This window comes from Hemiscyllium ocellatum, chromosome 11 (genome assembly GCF_020745735.1).
Source record: "Hemiscyllium ocellatum isolate sHemOce1 chromosome 11, sHemOce1.pat.X.cur, whole genome shotgun sequence".
Lineage (NCBI taxonomy): Eukaryota > Metazoa > Chordata > Chondrichthyes > Orectolobiformes > Hemiscylliidae > Hemiscyllium > Hemiscyllium ocellatum.
The window spans coordinates 75,049,299-75,070,497 of NC_083411.1; the positions used below are offsets into that span (position 1 = coordinate 75,049,299).

A 21,199-nucleotide genomic window follows, 5' to 3' on the forward strand; every position below is an offset into this window, starting at 1 on the left:
AACACATAACAAATAGAAATTCTGGCCAATAAGAAAAACATTTTTATAATGGTCAGTCTTCAGTACTTCTGAGATAATTTCTTCGGTACTCTGAATCTACTGCTGGCAAAACTGATATGACAGTAAAATTATTGCTTTTAAATTTGCCTTCAACTGAAAAAATGTATTGAGGAATAAAAGAGCAATCCTTTACTATGAATGAGCCAGACTGGGGCACTATCGCACTAGAATACTGACTTGCTGCTGTTCAGCACACAGCACACAGCACACAAATGGGATAACTTCTAATGGTATGTCATGATGGTTTGATCTGCAATGCCCACTCACTGCATTGACAATAACCACTTAAGGGGAAGCTGCCTTGAAACACTAAATTGCAGTGCAAAAACATTCTTATTGACTCTCTCATTTCAGTGGCATTATCAGAAATCAAAATAGGTTTTGCTGTTTGTGATTCTTTCAAAACAACTAAATAAGGGTAGATACATTGATGCAAGAGTTTCAAAAGGCAAAATTACAGAGAGGGTTAGAATTTTGGGTCCTTTCTCGTATTGTAAGACACCTCACGGCAGAAGCTGGGAGAGCAGCTGCAATTCAGTGATTGACAACACTCTGTGTCAATAAAGTTGATTGAAACTTCTGCTCAGACTAGGCCTGACTTTGACAAATGTTTGCTGCCCCCTTTCGGGCACTCTGTCATCTTGGCCCTACCTCTGCCAGAGTCACATGAAATTTGGAAGCAAATCAATATGTTTTCATTTCCATTTAGGGTTTCTCTAGCTTCGTTGATGATTTACCTTTCTGTCCCAAAGAAAAGGAGGGTAAACATGGGAACCTTTCTTTGTTATGCTAGTTTTGCTTGCAGTGTTTGAAACATCTAAGTACTCAGATTGGCAGTGACAAGGAGCTACTTATACAGATGCAGTCTAACCCAGGGCTTTGCAACACCTTGTCAGTATTTGATAAAATATGCCTGTTTCTGATTGAAACTTTTAATTGGAATACTTTATTACAGAATTACTTCTAACCATAAAAGTACTCCAGAGCTAATTCTTGCACAAGATTATTCCATATAAATAAGACCAAAGTCATTGGAATTTGAGAGTTGAAATAGATTTTTTTTTCTTTTTATTCCATTTCTACATTACAATTTTATTTTTAAAAAATACATTGTTTTTCCCAAGAGAGGTGCTGGGAGGTCGACCACTTTCCAAGTCACGGACACCCTGAACGAACAGGATAAGTGTAGCTTGAGGTGAAATAACTTTGTGCAGTTCACTCCAAAATGTCATAATCACAGAAGCACATCAGTATGAGCATGTCCATTGTCAAGATCAACCATACTGTGACTATTCAGAATGAGATTGCTAATTTAATACCAAATTAGGGGCGGCTTTATGCTTTGGGTACAAAGAAAGCTATTTCACATCGGAACCCCACAGGCATCTGTCAGAAAGCACTGCAGTCAGGCTGTATTTACATTGGTCTCACATGAAAAGCCTTAATACCGTCCAGTGGCTTTCATTTTACTACCTTTTTTTATTCTAAGTAGGATCCATTTACGTGACTTGAATCTACTTTTCAAATTACGGCCTGCACCCATACAGCTCCCCCACAGCCTTTGCTGCAAAGTGCCCATTGTACCTACCAGCTTTTTTCATTTATTTATAGCAAGTGGAACTGTTTTAATGTTGTAGACACCCTCCTCTTAATGAACAAATATTAGGCAAAATTTTCATCAGCTCCATGTTTTGCTGTACATCAGACAGCCCTGTAGTACAGGCAAATGTTTAGAAAACTGCACAAGAGATAAATCCAGTAATAACCAGTTTGAGTTTTAAATGATCAAAGTATTTCACAGCTTTGAGGTGTGGGGAAAAGGCCGAGTTATTTCAGGAAACTGTTGTGATGTGTCTTAATTTCGACACTGAGGAGGAAGAGCTGCATGTTAAACAGCTTAGAAGGAATAGATTGGTGAAATGGAGGAAAGCAAGAAAAGGGTGAGAACCTTTTTCTTTGGTTACGGGAGATGCCATTTTGTCTCTCAAGCAAACCACTGTTCAATAAGGCCATGACTGATCTGATTGAAGATTTAATTCCATTTTTCTTTGTATCCATTTCTCTTTTCTGTCTCCTATTTGCTTGCAGGTTAAAAATCTGTCTAATATGAACATATTCAATGAGCCAACATCCTCTGACTTCTGAGATAGTCAGTTCCAAAGATCATTCAGTTTTGAGAGAATACATTTCTCTTCCTCTTTGTCTTAAATGGGAGACTCTTTATTTTGAAACTAATTCGGGATTTCTGTAAGAGAGGGAGCATTCTTTCAGGATCTACTCAGTGAAGACCCCTTATGCTTTAATAATATCCCCTCTTATTATTTTTATCAGAATTGTATCGGATCAGAAATCAAGAGGTTTCACGGGGATCTGTGCTGGGACTGCAACCGGTTACAATATACATTACTGACTCTGAGGAAGAAATGATGTACTGTGGTCAAAGTTGCAGGTGACACAAAAATAGGTGGAAACACACAAGTTACAAGAAAAGTACGAACAGTTTACAGAAAGTTACCAAAAAGTTGGCAAATGGGGTAAAGTTTGGGAAGAATGTGAAGTTGTTCACTTTGGAAGGGAGAACAAAAGACCAGAAACCCTTCCTATTCATATACCCATCCAGATACCTTTTTAAAAGTTGTAATTGCACCCATTTCCACCACTTCCTCTGGCAGATAATTCTATTCATGCACCACCCTCAGAGTGGAAAAAGTTACCCCTCCGGTCCCTTTTTAATCTTTCCCCTCTCACCTTGTATCTATGCCCTCCAATTTTAGACTCCCCTACCCTAGAAAATCGACTTGCCTCTTCAAACGTAGGTCTGACCGGGTAAGGATAACAAATTTCCTTCCTTAAAGGACATTGTGATTATGGTTATCTCCACTGAGACTAGTTTGACATTACAGATATATTAATTGAATTTAAATTCCACTTGCTCCTGTGCTTGGATTTGAACCTGTGTTCTTAGAATAGTAGCCTCTGGGGATATTTATCCAATGACACTAACCCATGCCACAATCTTGCCTTGATTGTTATGATATTCATTCTGATACCTCCTGCAATAAAAGCAGTAAAGTTGAGTAGTTTTAGTTTGAACGTTGCCTTAGTGTGATTAGGATGCCCGATGTCCTAACCTAAGATTTGACCTCCAGTCAGCATTGAGGGCAGGCTATCATTATTGCATTACTGTTTGTTAGAACTTGTGTGCAAATAGGCTGCTATGGTCTTCCACTGCAACAGTAACTTTACTTTAAAAAAATACATTTACACAAGCTTTAAAGTACTTGGAATAACTTGAGATTATGAAAGTGGCTGCTTGAATTTGAAGCTTTTCTTTCTTTCACATTATGCAAGATGCCAGGCTGTAGTGCACCACACTTATCATCAGCATTCATCATGCAACTTCATGTTCAGACTGGAAGGCCAAACATGAATCACAGGAGAATTAATAATGGGAAATAAAGAAATGAAAGAGAAACTAAGTGAGTGTTTTGTGTCTCTCCTCAAGGAGGAAGACATTTCACTTAAATAATTGAGATCCAAGGATCCAGTGAGAGTGAGGAGATAAAGGAATTTCATAAAGAAAAGCATATAGGAGAAATTAATGGAATTGAAAGTTGAGAAGTTCCCAGGACTTGATGATCTTCAGCCTAGTATATTAAAAGAGAAGACTACAAAGATGGTAGATGTATTGGTGATCCTCGTTCAAAGGTTTTTTTCATTCTTCAATGGTACATACAATTTGGAAGTTTGCAAATATAACCCCAATATTTAAGGAGGGAGAGCGAAACTGGGGATGACAGACTTGTTAGCCTGATATCAATATTCGGGAAAACACTTGAAATTATTTCAGAGCTATGATTGCTAGACTCTTAAAAAATATTTGTCTAATTGAACAGAGCTAACATGGATTTTTGAAAGGGAAACTGTATTCAGCAAACCTGTTGGAGTTTATTTTGAGGAGGTTAAGAGCAGAGCCATCAAGGGGGAACAGGGGGATATGGTGTATTTGGATTTTCGGAAGGCATTTGATAAAACATTCCAGGATGTTAGGAAATAAAATTTAAGTTGCTGGAAAAGCGCAGCAGGTCAGGCAGGCATCCAAGGAGCAGGAGAATCGACGTTTCGGGCATGAGCCTTCAAAGAAGGGCTCATGCCCGAAATGTCGATTCTCCTGCTCCTTGGATGCTGCCTGACCTGCTGCGCTTTTCCAGCAACGCATTTTCAGCTCTGATCTCCAGCATCTGCAGTCCTCACTTTCTCCAATAAAATTTAAGTGCATTGGATTGGCAGTAATGCACTGGCATGTATTGGTGATTGGTTAACAGGCAGAAACTACAGAGTAGGAAGGAAAAAGGTACGTGTGCCTTTATTGCAAGAGCTTTTGAGTAGAGGAGCAAAGAAATCTTACTTCAATTGTAGAGAAACACACCTGGAGTGTTGTGCAGTTCTGATACCATTGCCTCAGGAAGGATATACTTGCCATAGTGGGTGTGCAGCAGAGGTTATCCAGACAGATTCTTGGGATTGTGTAACTATAAGGAGAGATTTGCAAGACTTGGCCTTCGTCATCTGGAGTTTAGAATAAAGAGTGGAAATCTCAGCGGATCTTCCAATAGGTTGGACCTAAGGGCCTGTTTCAGTGCTGTATGACTCTATGAACAGATGCAAAAAAAGATGTTTTCCCCTGGAATAGAGTCCAGAACAATGGATATCATTACAAATTAAAAAGCAAGTCATTTAGGACTGAAATGAGGAGAGATGTCTTCACTCAGAAGGTATTGAATCTTTGGAATTCTCTATCCCAGGGGGCAACAGAACCTGAATGATGGAGTAAAGTACACTAATGTCATCAAGGAATATGGTGATAGTGTAGGACTATGTCTTTGAGACAGACACTCAACTGTAACCTAGAATGGCAAAACAAGTTCAAGAGGCTGAATGGCCTACCCTCCAATGTCTGAGAATGGCAAAAAAAAAGCAATAGGAGCATTGTTCAGCAAATGACAGTCTTGTAAGATATTCTAAATAAATCAGAATTGGTTTCCTTTTGAGAAGATATCTTGCAGTTTCTTTTTTTAAAATTTCGAAGTCCTCTACAGCTAACCCTAACACTTGCTGAAAATAATGTGAGGTGACACATTGTATATATTTTGAGATGTGTCAGTTGAGTCGAGGCGAGTTGGCATATCACAGTCATTTTTGGAGTTGCCCTTCATCACCCAGTTGGGGGCGGAATTAGTTAGTGTTTCAATGCTGAACCACACAATTAAGTAATCACTTTTAATAGCAATGAGTGTTTTGTTATACTAAGGTCACATGTTAAAAGGTGGAGTAGAGTTTGAACCAAATTTCAGGTTGAGCAGCTTTAGATAATTAAAACCTTAATTGTACAAAGTGCAGCTTCAAAAAAATAATATGTTGATATTCTCAGTTTAAAATGCATTCCACGCAGGTGGTCTCTAAAGGTGGCAGCAGCAGCCCCTTGTGATGTGTTTCTGTCTCTATCCGTTTTATCCTGTTGAATGTCTCCTGTTTCTTTTTATCTCTAGCTTGAAGACCCTTTGTCATTCCCTGCAGTGATTGTGGAACAAGTGCCAAACACTGACTTGTTCTATTCCAGCCTGGATTGTGATGAGGTTTCCACCCGAATGATGGACGATGCATCTTTGGATGTTGTCGAAGAACAAATAATAGAGGACAACATTGGTCTTTCAGGTGGGTATCTTGTAAGAGTAATAGTTTTGATTTTCATTGAGGAAAGGCAACAGTGGCATCATACAGGAGACTATTTATGGCAATTCATCGCCACTTAGAGAAGTTTTAAATTTCTGCTCAATGGTAATACTTTCACCTCTGAGCCAGGAGGTTGGGATTTCAATGCCCCACTTTAGCACATAAACATTGGTATATTTTCCAAGTGGATATTCCAGTATGAGTACTAGAGTAGGGCCTTCTTCTGAAATGAGATTAGACCAAGGGCCCTGTCAACATACTCAGACATCATACGATATCCCATTGCATCATATTTTAAGAAAGTGAGTGCCTGAGCAATATTTCTGCCAGCATCCATTAATTATCTATTCATCATCTCAATGCTATTTGTGAGAGTTTGGTCTGTGATGACTGGTGGCACCCATTCCTATATTACAGCAACAAACTACATAAAGCAAGTACCTAATTGGTTGGAAAGCTCTTTGAAATATCCTTTTAAATAGGAAAGGCATATTATAAATATTTCTTTCTATTATCTTAGCAAGCCTTCCTCCCCTACTCAGAATCATATCTCCTGCATCCCTCTCATCTTCCCTGTTTGACAATTGAGTCCCTTCACCTCATCTGGAGTTCTCCCCGCTCAACTGGAAGCGAAGCATGTAACTCTGGCCGACAACATTGGAACATGGAGTGAATTGTCGGTTAGCATGCAGGATAAACCAGACTTCTGTATCTCCCTGTGCCACTTAGTGTCCCCTGCCCTGACTCCCTGTCAAACCAGAAACCTACCAGTGCATCAGAATCTTAACAATCACTACCACTGACATTTTCCACATTTATCGGCCAACTAGATCAGACAAATTATTCTGCCTCTGAGTGATTTTCATTGAATTTGATTAGAAAAGCATAATAAATGCACTGATTCGCTTGGGTAGGCATTGTCAAAATGTTTTTGTTCCTCTCGATTGGTTGTATGAAAATTTGTTTCCATATAGTCAGATGCAGCTGGTCACTCTAATCAATTAGATTTGTAATGATCATAAAGTGCATGACTGAAGTGAGGAGGACAGCGATTTCAGACCTGTAGCAAGCAGAGGTAGTCATGTGCTTCATTCTGCCGCCTTATCACTGTTAAACTACCTGCTGTCAATTGTAGACAAGTTGCCTTAACATTAGGGAGGACACTATAAATGAATCCCTTAATAATTGGGACTTTGAGCTCAGATAATCTTTTAAGAATATATTATGATCATAGTCGGCATAGCCAAAATGGCTCCCCTCTGAGCTGTATTATTCCTATGGCTCTGTGTCGGGATAAGATTATAACTTGTGCAAGGCAAATTTAAGAATGATATAAAGAGGTTCCTCTGTATTAACATATGGGCCCAGATTTTTCTGGGTTGGAACATCTTAGCTCCCCTTATGGTAAATGAAAACTATGTTCAAAAAGTCCTAACCATGTGCCTTGACCCCTCATATCCTCCACACCCACCCAATGCTATTTCAAGTCCATTTATTCAGTCTGCATTATGTATACAGCCAATGAGCCAAATAGTGGCAAGTACCAAACTGCTGAGAATCAAAAAAAACTCATTCAGAAATGTCCTTTGGAGGAAAAGAACTGCTGTTCCTATGATACTATGAAAGTATCAATCAAACAGACAATTAAAGTGTCACTACTGGGTCAAAAGCTTCACCCTTTTAATCTTGTCCAAATGAACATTGGCAAGAGTGATTAGCAAAAGAAAGTTTATCGTAACCAATTGCATTAAGCTATCAAAGTCGACAATTCACATTACTCCTTTACTTGATCTGGGCCCTTGGGTGAACATACACAATGAGGACAAATAGTCTAATCAGTCCATGTCAGCACTTTCCATCCTTCCTTCCTTCCTTCCTTCCTTCCTTCCCCCCCCCCCCCCCAACCCGTCCCACACACCTCGTGGCCATTTTGGATGTACTACAATGGTCAACAGGCTAGATTCTAATTGGAGGAACCAAAGAGAGCTTCAGGTCAGTACAAAACTGCAGCCAAAATTGTATATAACTGGCCATTCTGAATTGAGATGAGCATGCTGAGTTAGGAAATTTCCTAACTTGAGTTACCTGCCTCAATAGACTTTTGGCTAGGCAGGTAAAGGCCAAAGCATTGGGCTAAACTAGACTATTATACGTCATGATGATGGAGTCAGTAGGTTTTATTTCAATGATTGTACAAAAGGGACCTTCCTCCTATGTATTTGCAATCATAATTTAGTGAATGATTTCTATATACAATTATGTGTATGTTATGGAAGTCAGCGTTTGGTTCCGGACTGCACCCCATCAGTAATTTAAGATTTGTTCTGTCTCATGTGATTAGGTTTGAATTAGTACAGGGCATTATTCACCACGTCACAAGTGAGGAAGATGTTCAGAAGGAGAGCCCTTCATGGTAATCTCAGCCAGTGCAGGATTTGAACCCATGCAATTGGCATCAGGCTAATTGTTAATTCATAGGTGAATATTGGATTAATTCAGCTACCCACAAACAGTTGTGAAAAACCTCCCTGAAAAGCAGTTTTAAGAATGTTACACATAAAGGGGACTTTATGTAAATCTATGTTGATTGCAAGTTTTTTTTCTTCCCCTTGTCACAATTTATTTGGATTGGATCTGCTGTCAAAACTATTGTTCATGTGCCTACAGAAAAATTATTTGAACTTCATGTACAGAGTTCACTTTATTTCAAAATGAAAATGAACTTTCAGATTCAGGGATTGCCTCTACAATAAGTCAAGTCTAAGAAGCAATGACATTAAAAACAGCAGTTCCTAAATGAACAGCAAGATGACTGATCTTCACGGAATACACAGTTACCATCAAACAAAGCTAGTATATTTATCATGTACAAAATATTCCACCAATATAACATGAAGGTCATTTTTGTAATCATATCAAGACAAGCTTTTCAAATTAGTGTAGGATATCTTTAGCTGTGAGCAGCACTAACATAATAAAACATCATCTAACTACTTTGTTCATTGAGTAGCTTTCAACATTCATTCCATAAGCTAAGTGGCATCACTGGAATCATAGAATATTTGAGCACAGAAGGAGTCCATCCAGTTAATTGAATCTGTGCCAGCTCTTTCTAAGAGCAATCCAGTTAGTCTCATTCACCAGCTCCCTGTGGTTTCTAGTGTATGGGTGAACTATAGGCCAAGACATCAGGGGAATATTATTTTTCTTCAAATCATCTCAACAGAGCTTTTATGTATACCTGAGCAGGCAGACAGTGCCTAGGTGTAAGTCTGTATTCGAATTAATATTTCTCTAACAGTGTACTATTTCCTCTGAAGGTACTGACATGTCAACTTAGGGTTCAGATTTAGTCATCTTTCTTCTCCTTCTGAACTTCTAAGTAGAGTCATAGAGTCCTACAGCATGGAAACAGACCCTTTGGCCCAAACTGGTCCATCCATGCTAACCCCATGTTCCTACACCTCCTTCTGAATGTTTCCTATCCATATATTAGGCCAAATGTCTTTTAAATGCTGTTAAAGTACCTGCCTTGACCACTTCCACTGGCAGCTCATTCCAAATGCATACTACCCTCCTATTTTTAAAACAAAATTGCTCCTCAGGATCCCTTTTATTCTTTCCCCTCTAACCTTAAACTGATGCCCTCTGGTTCTCAATTCCCCAATCCTCGAAAAAAAAGTGCATTAATTTTACCCATACTGCTTGTGATCTTACACACTTCTGTAAGATTCCTCTCCCCCACTCCCACCCAAGTCTCCTCCGGTCTAAAAGAAAAGTCCTAGCTTGTCCAACTTCTGCCTGTAATTCAGACCTTTGAGTCCTGGCAACATCCTTGTAAATTTCTTCTGTACTCTTTCCAGTTTAATAACATCCTTCTTGTAGCAAGGTGACCAAAACTGAACTCAGTACTTCCAGTGATGCCTCACCAATATCCTGAAAAACTGCAAACTTCCAAACTTCTATACTCAGTGCCCTAACTGACGAAGACCAGTGTGCCAGACAGACCTGCTGAACTTTCCCAGCAACTTGTTAAAATACAAGTCTGAACTACAAAATAAAACTCCAATCCCAAAGTATACTCTGTAGTTCAGTCTATAGGGCAGCACGGTAGCTCAGTGGTGAGCATGGCTGCCTCAGAGTGCAAGGGACCCAGGTTCAATTCCAGCCTTGGGCGACTGTCTGTGTGGAGTTTGCATGTTTTCCCAGTATCTGCGTGGGTTTCCTCCCACAATCCGAAGATGTGCAGGTTAGGTGAATTGACCGCAGTGTTCAGGGATGTGTAGGTTAGATGCATTAGTCAGGGAAAATGTAGTCTAATTGGGTAGGGGAATGGGTCTGGGTGGGTTTGGCTTTGGAGGGTTGGTGTGGACTTGTTGGGCAAATGGCCTGTTTTCACACTGTAGGGATTCTATATGTAAACTGACAATATCATTGTTCCTGGATTACAACCAATCTGATCACTTTACTTCTGCTTTCACATAATCATAAAGGTGAATAAGCAAGAATTACTGTGCAGGTGACTTGGAATTGAAAATCTATGGCAGGAACCCAATGTAACCCTTATAACTGGGCCCATTATGCTTGAGTGCAAATAAAAAAGCATGTACGTCTGGACTCGGACCTGAATAGGTGATGGCTTGCATAGTGAATCTTTAGTATCAAACACCTTTTCAGAGAAGTGTGCAGTAGCGGTCAATGTGATTTCAACAAGAAGGACAAGAAAACTGGAGGGTATGTTACCATGGACCATTCACGCTGTTGACAAGAGACTGTTCTCTCCTTTTCTGATTGAAGGCATATGTCTGTTTGGTTGTGTATGTTTATGGGTATGCATGAGGTTAATCAAGTATTTAATAACACAAGATGAAAAAGGAGCAGCAGAATCATTACATTGTGTTAAATACAACCAATTCAACTATTGGTTCACATCAGATCATACAAAGATCAGTCTTCGTGCTCTGTCATATAATCAATCCAGTGAAGTGCTTCGGCTGCTGCTCCCTCACCACAGCTGACTGCACAGGTTGATGAAGACAAAGTGCAACTTATTGAGATAACCCATGTTTTCAGGAACCAGTGAAGGAAGAGAGGAATTGTAAAATGCCAGCACTAACAGGCTTTGAAATTTCATTTTGATTTTTAAATTGTGTGTTTACTGACAATAAAAAGAGTACCCTTGCTAACTGGAGAGTTTGCTTCCTTTCCTCCACCTAACAGACTCTTCTGTGCCACTGGAGAAAATATTGGTATGTTTCATGGGTACCAGCAGTCCTCCTGTGTGTGTATATCAGTTGGAATTGGGAACTGGAGTAGGCCATTCACCCTGCAGGTCTGCTTCATAATTCAGTATGATCCACTTTTCTATTTATTCCCAAAACCATTTGAATCCCTTGTTTGACAAGAATCCATTTACCTCAGCCTTAAAAATAACAATGACTCAGCTTTTCATGTCTAGCAAAAACAAGAGTTCCATAACCCCTCAACCCTCTAAGAGAAAACTCTAGTATTGGAACTGTGAGCATATCTGGGCATTACATCAAAGGAATGGTAAATTAACCTTGAAGGAAGTACAATGTACAAGAATGATACCTGGACTTCTGGGGTTAAGTTATAAGGAGAGTTACTACAAAGTGGGCCTGTTTTTTCTAGAATTTAGAAGGTTAAGGAGTGATCTGGTCAAAGTCTTCAAGATATTAACAGGAAAAGACAAGGTAGATAAAGATAAACTATATCCATTGGTGAAGATTCTAGAATTAGGGAGCATAGTGTGAGAATTTGGGCCAGACCATTCAGGAGAGATGTTAAGAAGCACATCTGCACACAGAGGGTGGTAGATGTTTGTGACAAAAACAGAAATTGCTGGAGAAATTCAGCTGGTCTGGCAGCCTCTGTGGATACAAAACAGTTGAGTAACTGTTCAGAATTTGAAGCCAGGAGAGATTATCAGATGATACATATTTATTATGTTTGAACTGTCAGTTTGTCCATTTGGTTGTGAATGCTGTGCACATTCAGATACAGAGCCTTTAGTTCTGTCATTTTACTATTTAAGCTCCTCAAATTATCTGCGGGCATACTCTTATATCGTCTGTCCTTTGCTGCTATCCTCTGCTCAACATTTGTTATTACTACCTTACTCAATTGTCTTGTCCTCTCTTATCATATTTTCCCTCACTTGATATCTCATACCCATTATTTATGTAAAGTCCAGTGTGGTTTAGGTGAAGATAGTCCCCGAGAACATAGCTCAAACTTTTGTTTCACACAAATGATCGAGGCAAGCATTTAACTCTTTACCTATGAATTATTCATTTACCCTATTTTTCCTTTCTTGTGGCTCAAGTAACAATCCAGAGATTAAGGCATTTTCATGTTTGGGTTTTTAATTCAGGGCAGTGGTCAGTCAGTTTTGACAATCTTCCTCTTCTCAGCAGGATGCAAAAGATCCATTTGTTAGAATGCGAAGAAGAGTGGGGGAATTCCCTTGGTGTCCTGGGCAACACTTAACCAGCCAATATCATTAATGTATATCATCTGACCATGAAACTTATTGCTGTTTCTGCCAGCCTGCCATATATTTCTCTGTGTTGCAATAATGATTACACATTAAAATTACTTACCTGGCTGTAAATTGCTTTGGGATGCTTGAGCTCTTGAAAGACCCTATATAAGTGCAAATTCTTTCCTTTGAATGTTGACTGCTTCTCTGGTTGTGATTTGTGTAGATTGTAAATGTTGTTTAGCAGGCTGACCTGTTGAAAGTTGTGTACATATCTTAGAGTACATACAACCTTAGGTTGTTTAGTATGTCATGAGTGACAAATTATTATTGTCAACTGTTGCATTCCTCTGTCCATTTGTGCAACTTGGATTTAACATCTATCCAGCAACTCTCTGCTGGGATTAAGCCTGTATTACTCAATGCATAAACATATTCTTTTATCTCCTATGCTTTATATTTAAATGTTGGACATAGGCAGGTCCTACAACCAACAGGCTGCTATATTCATCAGTCTCCATAGTTCTCCTATAATCACTTTCTCTAACTTCTAATCTAGCTCACTACCCCCAGACTAAACATTGGAAGTGTAGGCAGCCATTTTTAAAGTTCAGATTCTCTGCACACATGACACTGGAGCTGAAATCCAAGCCGAACAATACAGTGTTCGACTAGAGTCATAGAGTCACACAGCATGGAAACAGTTCAACTAGTCTAGGCTGACTGTGTTCTCAAATTAAACTAGTACCTCCTGCCTGTGTTTGACCCATATCTCTTCAAAGCTTCCCTATTCATGTACTTATCCAAATATCTTTTAAATGTTGTACTGCACCTGCATCTACCACTTTCTCTGGAAATTCATTCTACACATAAACCACTTTTTAAAAAAATTAGTTGCCCCTCGTTCTTTTTAAATAACATTATGCCCTCTAGTTTTGAACCACCCTTGCCCTTGCTCTCGCTCTTACCCTTAGGGAAAAGACCTTTGCTATTCATCTTGTCTATGCCCTCACGATTTTATAAACCTCCATAAGTTCACCCTTCAACCTTCTACTCTCCAGTGAAAAAAGGTCCCAGCCCATCCAGCCTATTTTTATAATTGAAACCTCCATTCCTGGGAAATCTTTTCTGAACTATGTCCAGTTTAATAACATCCTTTCAATAACCGAGTGGCCAAAACTTCACACGCTACTCCAGATGTGGCCTCACCAACATTCTATATAGCGTCAACATGACATTCCCCAACTCCTATATTCAAAGGTCTGAGCAATGAAGGCTAGCATGCTTAATGCCTTCTTAACCACGCTACCTACCCATGATGCAAATTTCAAAGAGTTATGTAGCTGAACGCTCTGGTCCATAACACCTACCTAGGGCCCTACCACTAACGTACAAGTCTTGCCCTTGACTGTTTTACCAAAATGCGAAACCAAATTAAACTCCATCTAGCACTCCTCAGCTGATTGGCCCAATTGATCAAGATCTCCCTGCAATCTCAGATAAACCTTCATTCTCCGCTATATGACCAATTTCAGTGTCACCTATATTCTCACCCAAATCATTTATATAAATGACAAAGAAAAGTTGACCCAGTACAGATCCCTGTGGAACACCACTGGTCACAGGCATCCTCTCGAGAAAACAACCCTCCATTACAATCCTCTCTTCCATTGTAAAGCCAATTTTGTATCCAATTGGCAAGTTCACCCTAAATCCCATGTGATCTAACTTTACTAATTAGTCTACCATGCAAAATCTTGTCAAAGACTTTAAAGTCCAAGTACAGAGGGACCTTGATTATCCGAAGGACACAGACAGGAAGTATTTTGTTCAGTTAATCGAATTCTGGATTATTGAATGCTGGATAACATTCCTGATGAAGGGCTCTTGCCCGAAATGTCGATTTTCCTGCTCCTTGGATGCTGTCTGACCTGCTGTGCTTTTCCAGCACTGCTGTAATCTAAACTCTGGTTTCCAGCATCTACCATCCTCACTTTTGCCCTGCCGGATAACATTGTTTACCCAAGCATCGGGATCTTACGAGCTTGCTGGATAATCTGATATTTGGTTAATCGAGGCTCCTCTGTAAACAACATCTACCACTTTGCCCTCAATCTTTTTGGTTACTTCCTCAAAAAGCTCAGTCAAGTTTGTGAGACACTATTTCCCTCACACATAACCACTTAAGCTTTGTCACAGGTACCATCTTTTAGATAAGAAGTTAATCCAAGGCACCATCTGTCTCTGGAATAGTAAATTCTCCCACATACAATGTTGAAAATGAGGCAGAAGTTCCCTCAGCCAACATTTGACTTCTCAGACAAGAACACCACGAAATGTTAGCTGGGCTTGCACCTTACAGTTTTGCTGTATGCAGGTTAGCTGCCATATTTCTCTCCAAGCCAATAATGACTACCTTCAAAAGTAATCCACTAATTATGAAAAGCTTCCTGAGTGCATAGAATGAAAATATAAATGCAACATTTTATCCTATACCAAGTTTCTCACCAGTTACACACTGCATAACATAATTAAATCAAAATGTTATTTTTTTCCCTTTTTCCATCCTATATTTAGTACTTTCTGTGGAGGTACATACTTGTGAGTATAACAGCCCCAGATCCTCGTTTAGGGGGTGAAACTAGTTGATTTTCACAATATAAATATTCATTAAGCATTAATAAATTTGAGTGATTGCATAAAGTTGGTTTGCTGTTCTGACTTTGATTTGTTTCTGGAGACTAGAGAAACAGTTTTTCTATGCAATATTATTATTTCTGTTCTGAGTGGAATACTGTGGGATTGCTTTGTAAAATGTTTACAATTGGTGAAGAGTTATCAATCAGATTGTTGATGAATGCTGCTGGAATCTATGATCTATTTGCAGTATGTACAATGTCCACCACAGGCCAAAGAGAAACAGGTCTCGGTTAGGCCATCTTTCAAACTGAAGACATTGTTTGTACCCAGTGTTACAGTGCATGTTGTCTCTTTACCCTATCCCTCTCTGATTTGATTGTTTAATAAACATCCTGTGGGCAGGCAAACAAGCCATCTAAATTTATTTTAGTGCTTATCGTCGTGTGAGGAGGTCAGGCTCATGGTCTGGGGGATTCTTAATTGTTGCAACAAGGGAAAACTCGACAGTCCAGGATTGTTTTCTATCTGAACCTTTTCTCTCCCATAGTCATTCTGTGCATTGTAATGAGCTTCAACATATTGCTATTCAAGCAATGTCTTATAACAGAGGTGTCTTGAAAGAACTCTGTTTCCAGTTCCTTTTCAGGAGAGAAATATTGTCATGTGGAATTTATCAGAATTCAGACAAAGGTCAAACTGTTGTTCATATGTCAATGATAATAGTTACAGTGGAGTACTGTGATGCTAAATGCATATTATATGGCAGGGAAAATGAGTTTAATCAACTGCTGATTTATGTAAGGCTTTATTTAGATTATTTTAAAGTGGGACAGTACCAATACACGCAACTAGATTCTCTCATTTTAGGGTGTTTGTTTAAATTGATGATAGAGTAAAAAGTGAGGTCTGCAGATGCTGGAGATCAGAGCTGAAAATGTGTTGCTGGTTAAAGCACAGCAGGTCAGGCAGCATCCAAGGTACAGGAAATTAGACGTTTTGGGCCAGAGCCCTGTAAAATACAGTGAAAAGCTGTTGTAGAGGACTGAAATGTTAATTCTGTTTCTCTCCCCACAGCTGCTGTGAGACCTACTGAGTTTCTGCAGCATCCTCAGTGTGTCTTTAAGAATTCCAGCAGCCGCAGTAACGGGGTCTGTGCTTTCTGTACTTGCACTGCTAAAACACACGACAGGCAATGTTTCCACAATGTTCAGAGAAAGGGAGGAAAATCCCATTTCACAGCAAATTAGTGGGGTGGATGTTAGAGAGCTAGCAGACTGAACTGAGAAGCAGCTGAAATAGATCCTGAAGCACTAGCACTTGTGGCTTTTGTCTTGCCCAATGTGGATTGGGTGATCTGCCCAGTATTTCCAGCACGTTGCAGTCCTGACTGAACTTAAACCATCACAGTGCAACTGGTGCAAGAGATCCAGTTAGGTCTTAGCCCCTATACCCCCCTCAAGTCCTGGACCTGCCTGTCAGGTTGGCTGGCATATCTCACCATGACAGAATTTCAAATTGTGAAACCTCTCTGCCTGGGCCTCTGGCCTTGCAGGATCTGCATGCTATGTAATACTGCTGGGTAAAGCGTGGTGATTGGAGGTGGGGGTTGGGGCGGGGGGGGGGAACAGCTGAATACAGCTGTACATGTACTTCTAAATATTTCATAAAGACCGGAAGAACTGCCGGATGCTGTAAATCAGAAACCAACTTGCTGGGAAAGCCTAGCAGGTCTGACAGCATCTGTGAGGAGAGACATTGACTCCCAGATTCCTCTCCTTCACAGATGCTGCCAGACTTGCTAGGTCTTCCCAGCAACTCCCGTTTTGTTTATTTTCTGGCTTCCAAACACCCTTTTGTGTGTGTGTGTGTGTGTGTGTGTTTGCAGTCCTGAGCTGCTGGAATGAAGCAGGATCTCATTTCGCTGGGATGCCTTCAGGAATTAAACACGGAGAGAGGGGATTGGTGGGGTGGGGTGGGGGGAAGCTTACAGTGTTGCAAGCCCGGAGAGATCTGAGACCCACCGATCACCCACCCTCTCTCACTTTTTTTGGGAGCGAGTGAGAGGTGGAGGTGCAATCACGGCGCCTGCGTCCTGGAACACCATCCCGGAAGAAGCTGGAAGTTTTTGGGGATGAAGTTCGATACAGTCCCGCGGTGATCCAACGCTTCCGGCTTTGGGGGAAACAGGGGGAAGGGGGTGGGTGGGTGAGTTGAGGAGGGTTGGGTGGGGGAACCTCTCGCCTGGAAAGCCCGGCAAGAGAGACCCCCCCCCCACCACCCCACCACTCACCCTCCACACGGAGGACGCCACGTAACTTCCATGGAAGAGCCTTTGCAAAGCAGACGTGGTCCCGTCAGCGAGAAACCAGCGGATTTCCATCTCCATATGGCTTTCCCCGTTTACCAGGACATCAACACGCCGCTGGATTTGTTAATCCGGGCAGGTAAACCCCAGGGGTTTATTTTGGGGGAGGGGGGGGGAGAAGAGAGAGAGGGGGGGGGGAATGGGAGAGGAGAAAATTGCATCTCTTTCTCTCCATCCCCCTCCCTCCCTCCCACAGCCCTGCTCAAAGTTCAGGAAAACATGGCAAAAGTTTTTAAGAGTGAAAGTGCGCGTATCTGTTTGTGTATTGGGGGGGAGGAGGTGAAGCTGGAGGATTTGAAATAGACATGAAGGCATTACTGTCTCGGTTGGGGGGGGGGGGGGAGGTGAGGCGAGGGGAATGCGTGAAATTAACCCGCTGCGATTGGGACGCAGAGTAGCGGATGGAGTTGGGTGGGGGCGGTGGGTGTTCTCTTTGAAGACCTAACAGATGGCAGCATCCCAGCATTTTGGTTGTGTTTTGACTGACTGCAAAATCTCAGCATGTTCATAAAGGGTTTTACAAAATTTAAGGAGTAATTCTAAAATTGCTGGAGTAAATACATTTTTTTCTTGTGCTCATCAAGATGATTCATAAGAACATCAATTCATGTGGAAAACCCCCTGTCTCCTTTTATCAGCAATATTCAAGTTTTGCCTGGAGTTTCAGGTGGTCTTATCAACACGGAAGCGAGCAACTGCACGCCTTGACAGCAACGCGAAGTGCGAGTTGCACTTTTTTTTGATTGGGGGGGGGGGGTGGTTTATTTAAAAAAAACAGCTCACGGGGTGGATTGGAAGCACTGTTCAGATTGCAACAAGAAAGGGGAGGAAAGGAGGAAAAAAAATGGCAACAGAAGCATGTGCAAAGTCACCAGCCCTTTAAATGTGACTGGCATTCATCATTTTCAGACTGGGCCTGTTGCAGGCTCCCTGTTAAAAAGCTGAAAAGTGATCACGTGTAATTTCACACGGGTATGAAGTCTGGAGTGTTGGCCGTTCCAAGTCTATTGATGGATCATTCTTACGATCTCCCTCTGAAGAGCAAAGGTGGCCTGATGATGTATGTTGCTAACCTCATGCAATGAATTTCCCTTTGAACGAGGATGTGTCTCTTATTTAAGCTGAGGAATGTCCGTTTAGTCTAGTAACTGATTTAGATGTCGACACAAATCTGGTGAAGGGGTTTGAAAATAAATTTCATTTAGCAGAAGAGATGCTTGTGGTTGAAGAAGATGTAGAGACTGTGTCTTTATAACTAATATAAAGGAATTCTATTAAATATGCTAATTGCTCCAACAGCCTGAAGTGGTGGGTTTTTGGATCCATTCAATGAGCTTCATCCTTGCCTTTTGGACATTCCATTTCTGTGATTTATTCTGCTAGAGTGGTTTGTCTGGAGGGGTTCAAACATTATGCTGTTACATCCTACTGCTATCATTTGCATTATAATCTCAACTTCCAATCCATTTTTTTTTCAAGATTTCTCAGTGTGGCAGCACTACTTTTGAGCAGATTCATTTTCTTAAACAAAGGTCACTGCCTCTCTGACTGTTGCCCAATGTTTTGCTGCTGTTTAATTCATACAAATGTACAAAAATGATCTGTGGGAAAAGAGCAGCTGGCCCATCAATACCTCCCCACATGCTCTTAATGGAGCTGGGAGAACTAATACAAAACAGTCACCACCTGCCTACCCCCCCCCCCCCCCCCCCCTCAACCATGCCCTTCTCCCGGGAGTGTGGGAGATCATCAGAAACCAGTAAGGAGAAAAAGAAATTCTGTCAAATTCAGCTCGGAATCTTTTTCAGGCATCCAAAGTCAAGCTAGGGGATCACATGGAATCAAAGGCTCGGTTTGAATTGCATATAAAACTTACAACTTTTCAGTTAAAGAAAGCATTTTTGTACTTTCAGCATCCACCACTCTTCACCACCCCCTACCCCGTTACCACTTTCATCCCCCCAGTAGGAAAACAAAGATATGATTCTCGGGGGGATGAGCTGTTCACAGATAATTCTAATGATTTATCAAAGCACTTTGGCAGTGAGCGTGCAGAGGTTGTTGGACTGTGGAGTGCATCACAGCTGTGACTGTTTGTGGATTTGCCCACACATTCAGTTGCAAGCACAGGTCAATGACATCGAATGGGAATGCAAAATCTGATTTTGATGCACCAGGCCAGTGTAGAAAGACACACATTTATGATGTACTTCACAGTGATTTAAGCCCTTTTGAAGTTACTGATTTATATGGAAAATCATTTTGCACACAGAACAAGATTTTTGAATAGCAATGGTGCGTCCTTCGTAATAACGAATGGAAATATTCTCAACATCTGACAGTAAGTAATCCTTTTCAATAGCTTTGGTGTTGCATAACGAATCACTGAATTGGGCATTCATGTCTATAGTAAGGCTTATATAAGTAACATTTATAAACAAATTGATGAACTTTTAGAACAAATTTCCCAGATATTGAGAGTCACAATTGAGAGTCTCTTTTTTGTGTGTGTGATGTTGGTGCTTGAAAGATAAGTATTGCTCAGGACACTGGGTGAACTCTCCTGATCTCCTCCTAGAAGTGGACCTTGATTTAATGTCTCACACAGCAGCTCTGACATGATAGCACTTCCCTCAGAACAGCACTTAAATGTCAGTTGGGTACTCATGTGGGACTTGAAGCCAAACCTTCTGCCTCAGAGACGTGAGTGCTACAGTTGAATCAAGGTTGATGTATATCTGCCACTCCTAAACCCTAAACTAAACATAGGACCCTGTACATTTTCTCCGATGTGAGAAGTGGAATGTCCTATTGTAGGACAAAAAAAATTGAGATATTTTACATCAATGTGCTTTAGTCTACACCAGGTAATGCCATGACCCATCTGGCTATCTGGGAAATTTGTTCTACAAGTTCATCGATTTGTTTATAAATGTTACTTATATAAGCCTTACTATAGACATGAATGCCCAATTCAGTGATTCGTTATGCAACACCAGAGCTATTGAAAAGGATTACTTTCTGTCAGATGTTGAGAATATTTCCATTCGTTATTACGAAGGACACACCATTGATATTCCAACAAAAAGCCCTTTTCAATTCCAGCAAGTGTTATTTTAGTGTACAGAGTACAACAAGTTTTTATGGCTCTTCACCACAATGGCAGGGATGGCAGCAGTAGATGTGACACGATTTGAAGAGTCCATTTGTCAGAAAGCACAAAGAGCAGTATGTGCAGCTGATGACGTTGGATAATCTCTGAAAAGCAGCTTGTCTATTTGGCAAACATGCTGACTGGGCAGTACTGCCGGATTGCACATAATGGTATTGTAACAGGATATTCGCTCTACCATCTGTACTTTGCTTTACCAATGCAGATATCATACAGTATAGGATGGGTAATTAAAACTCAAGTTCCCACTATTTTGTGAAATGAACTTGGTGGTGGCACAACAGCCTCAGAGGACAAGAACGATAATAGGAATTTGCAGATTCCAATTGACTTGTTTGTCTAATTTATTGCATTGTTGCAGTTTTCATTGTCACTTCTCAGTCACTGTATCCAACTGGTAGCCTACCCCAGAAGAGTCACTAAGGTGAAAATATGATTTGGAGATGCCGGTGTTGGACTGGGGTGTACAAAGTTAAAAATCACACAACACCAGGTTATAGTCCAACAGGTTTAATTGGAAGCGCACTAGCTTTCGGAGCGACACTCCTTCATCAGGTGGTTGTCAATAGCACACTATCTTTTGGAGCACTGCTCCTTCATCAGGTGGTTGTGGAGGACACAATTGTAAGACACAGAATTTATAGCAAAAGTTTACAATGTGATGTAACTGAAATTATACATTGAAAAATACTTTGATTGTTGAGTCTTTCATCTGTTCGAATACCAT

At 40.6% G+C, this 21,199-nt stretch overlaps 1 protein-coding gene across 10 annotated transcripts in view; it reads left to right on the forward strand.

The window, feature by feature from the left end:
- elf1 (E74-like ETS transcription factor 1) overlaps positions 1-21,199 on the forward strand; it is a 269,290-nt gene that overhangs the window by 227,846 nt on the left and 20,245 nt on the right. For 9 of the 10 annotated variants that reach the window (XM_060832618.1, XM_060832620.1, XM_060832617.1 and 6 more), the window contains one exon: positions 5,610-5,775. In XM_060832618.1, coding sequence (XP_060688601.1) covers positions 5,610-5,775 — 166 coding nt within the window. Of the gene's footprint in view, positions 1-5,609; positions 5,776-17,223; positions 17,380-21,199 lie in introns of those variants that run through there. The other variant, XM_060832627.1, reaches the window with a different exon arrangement.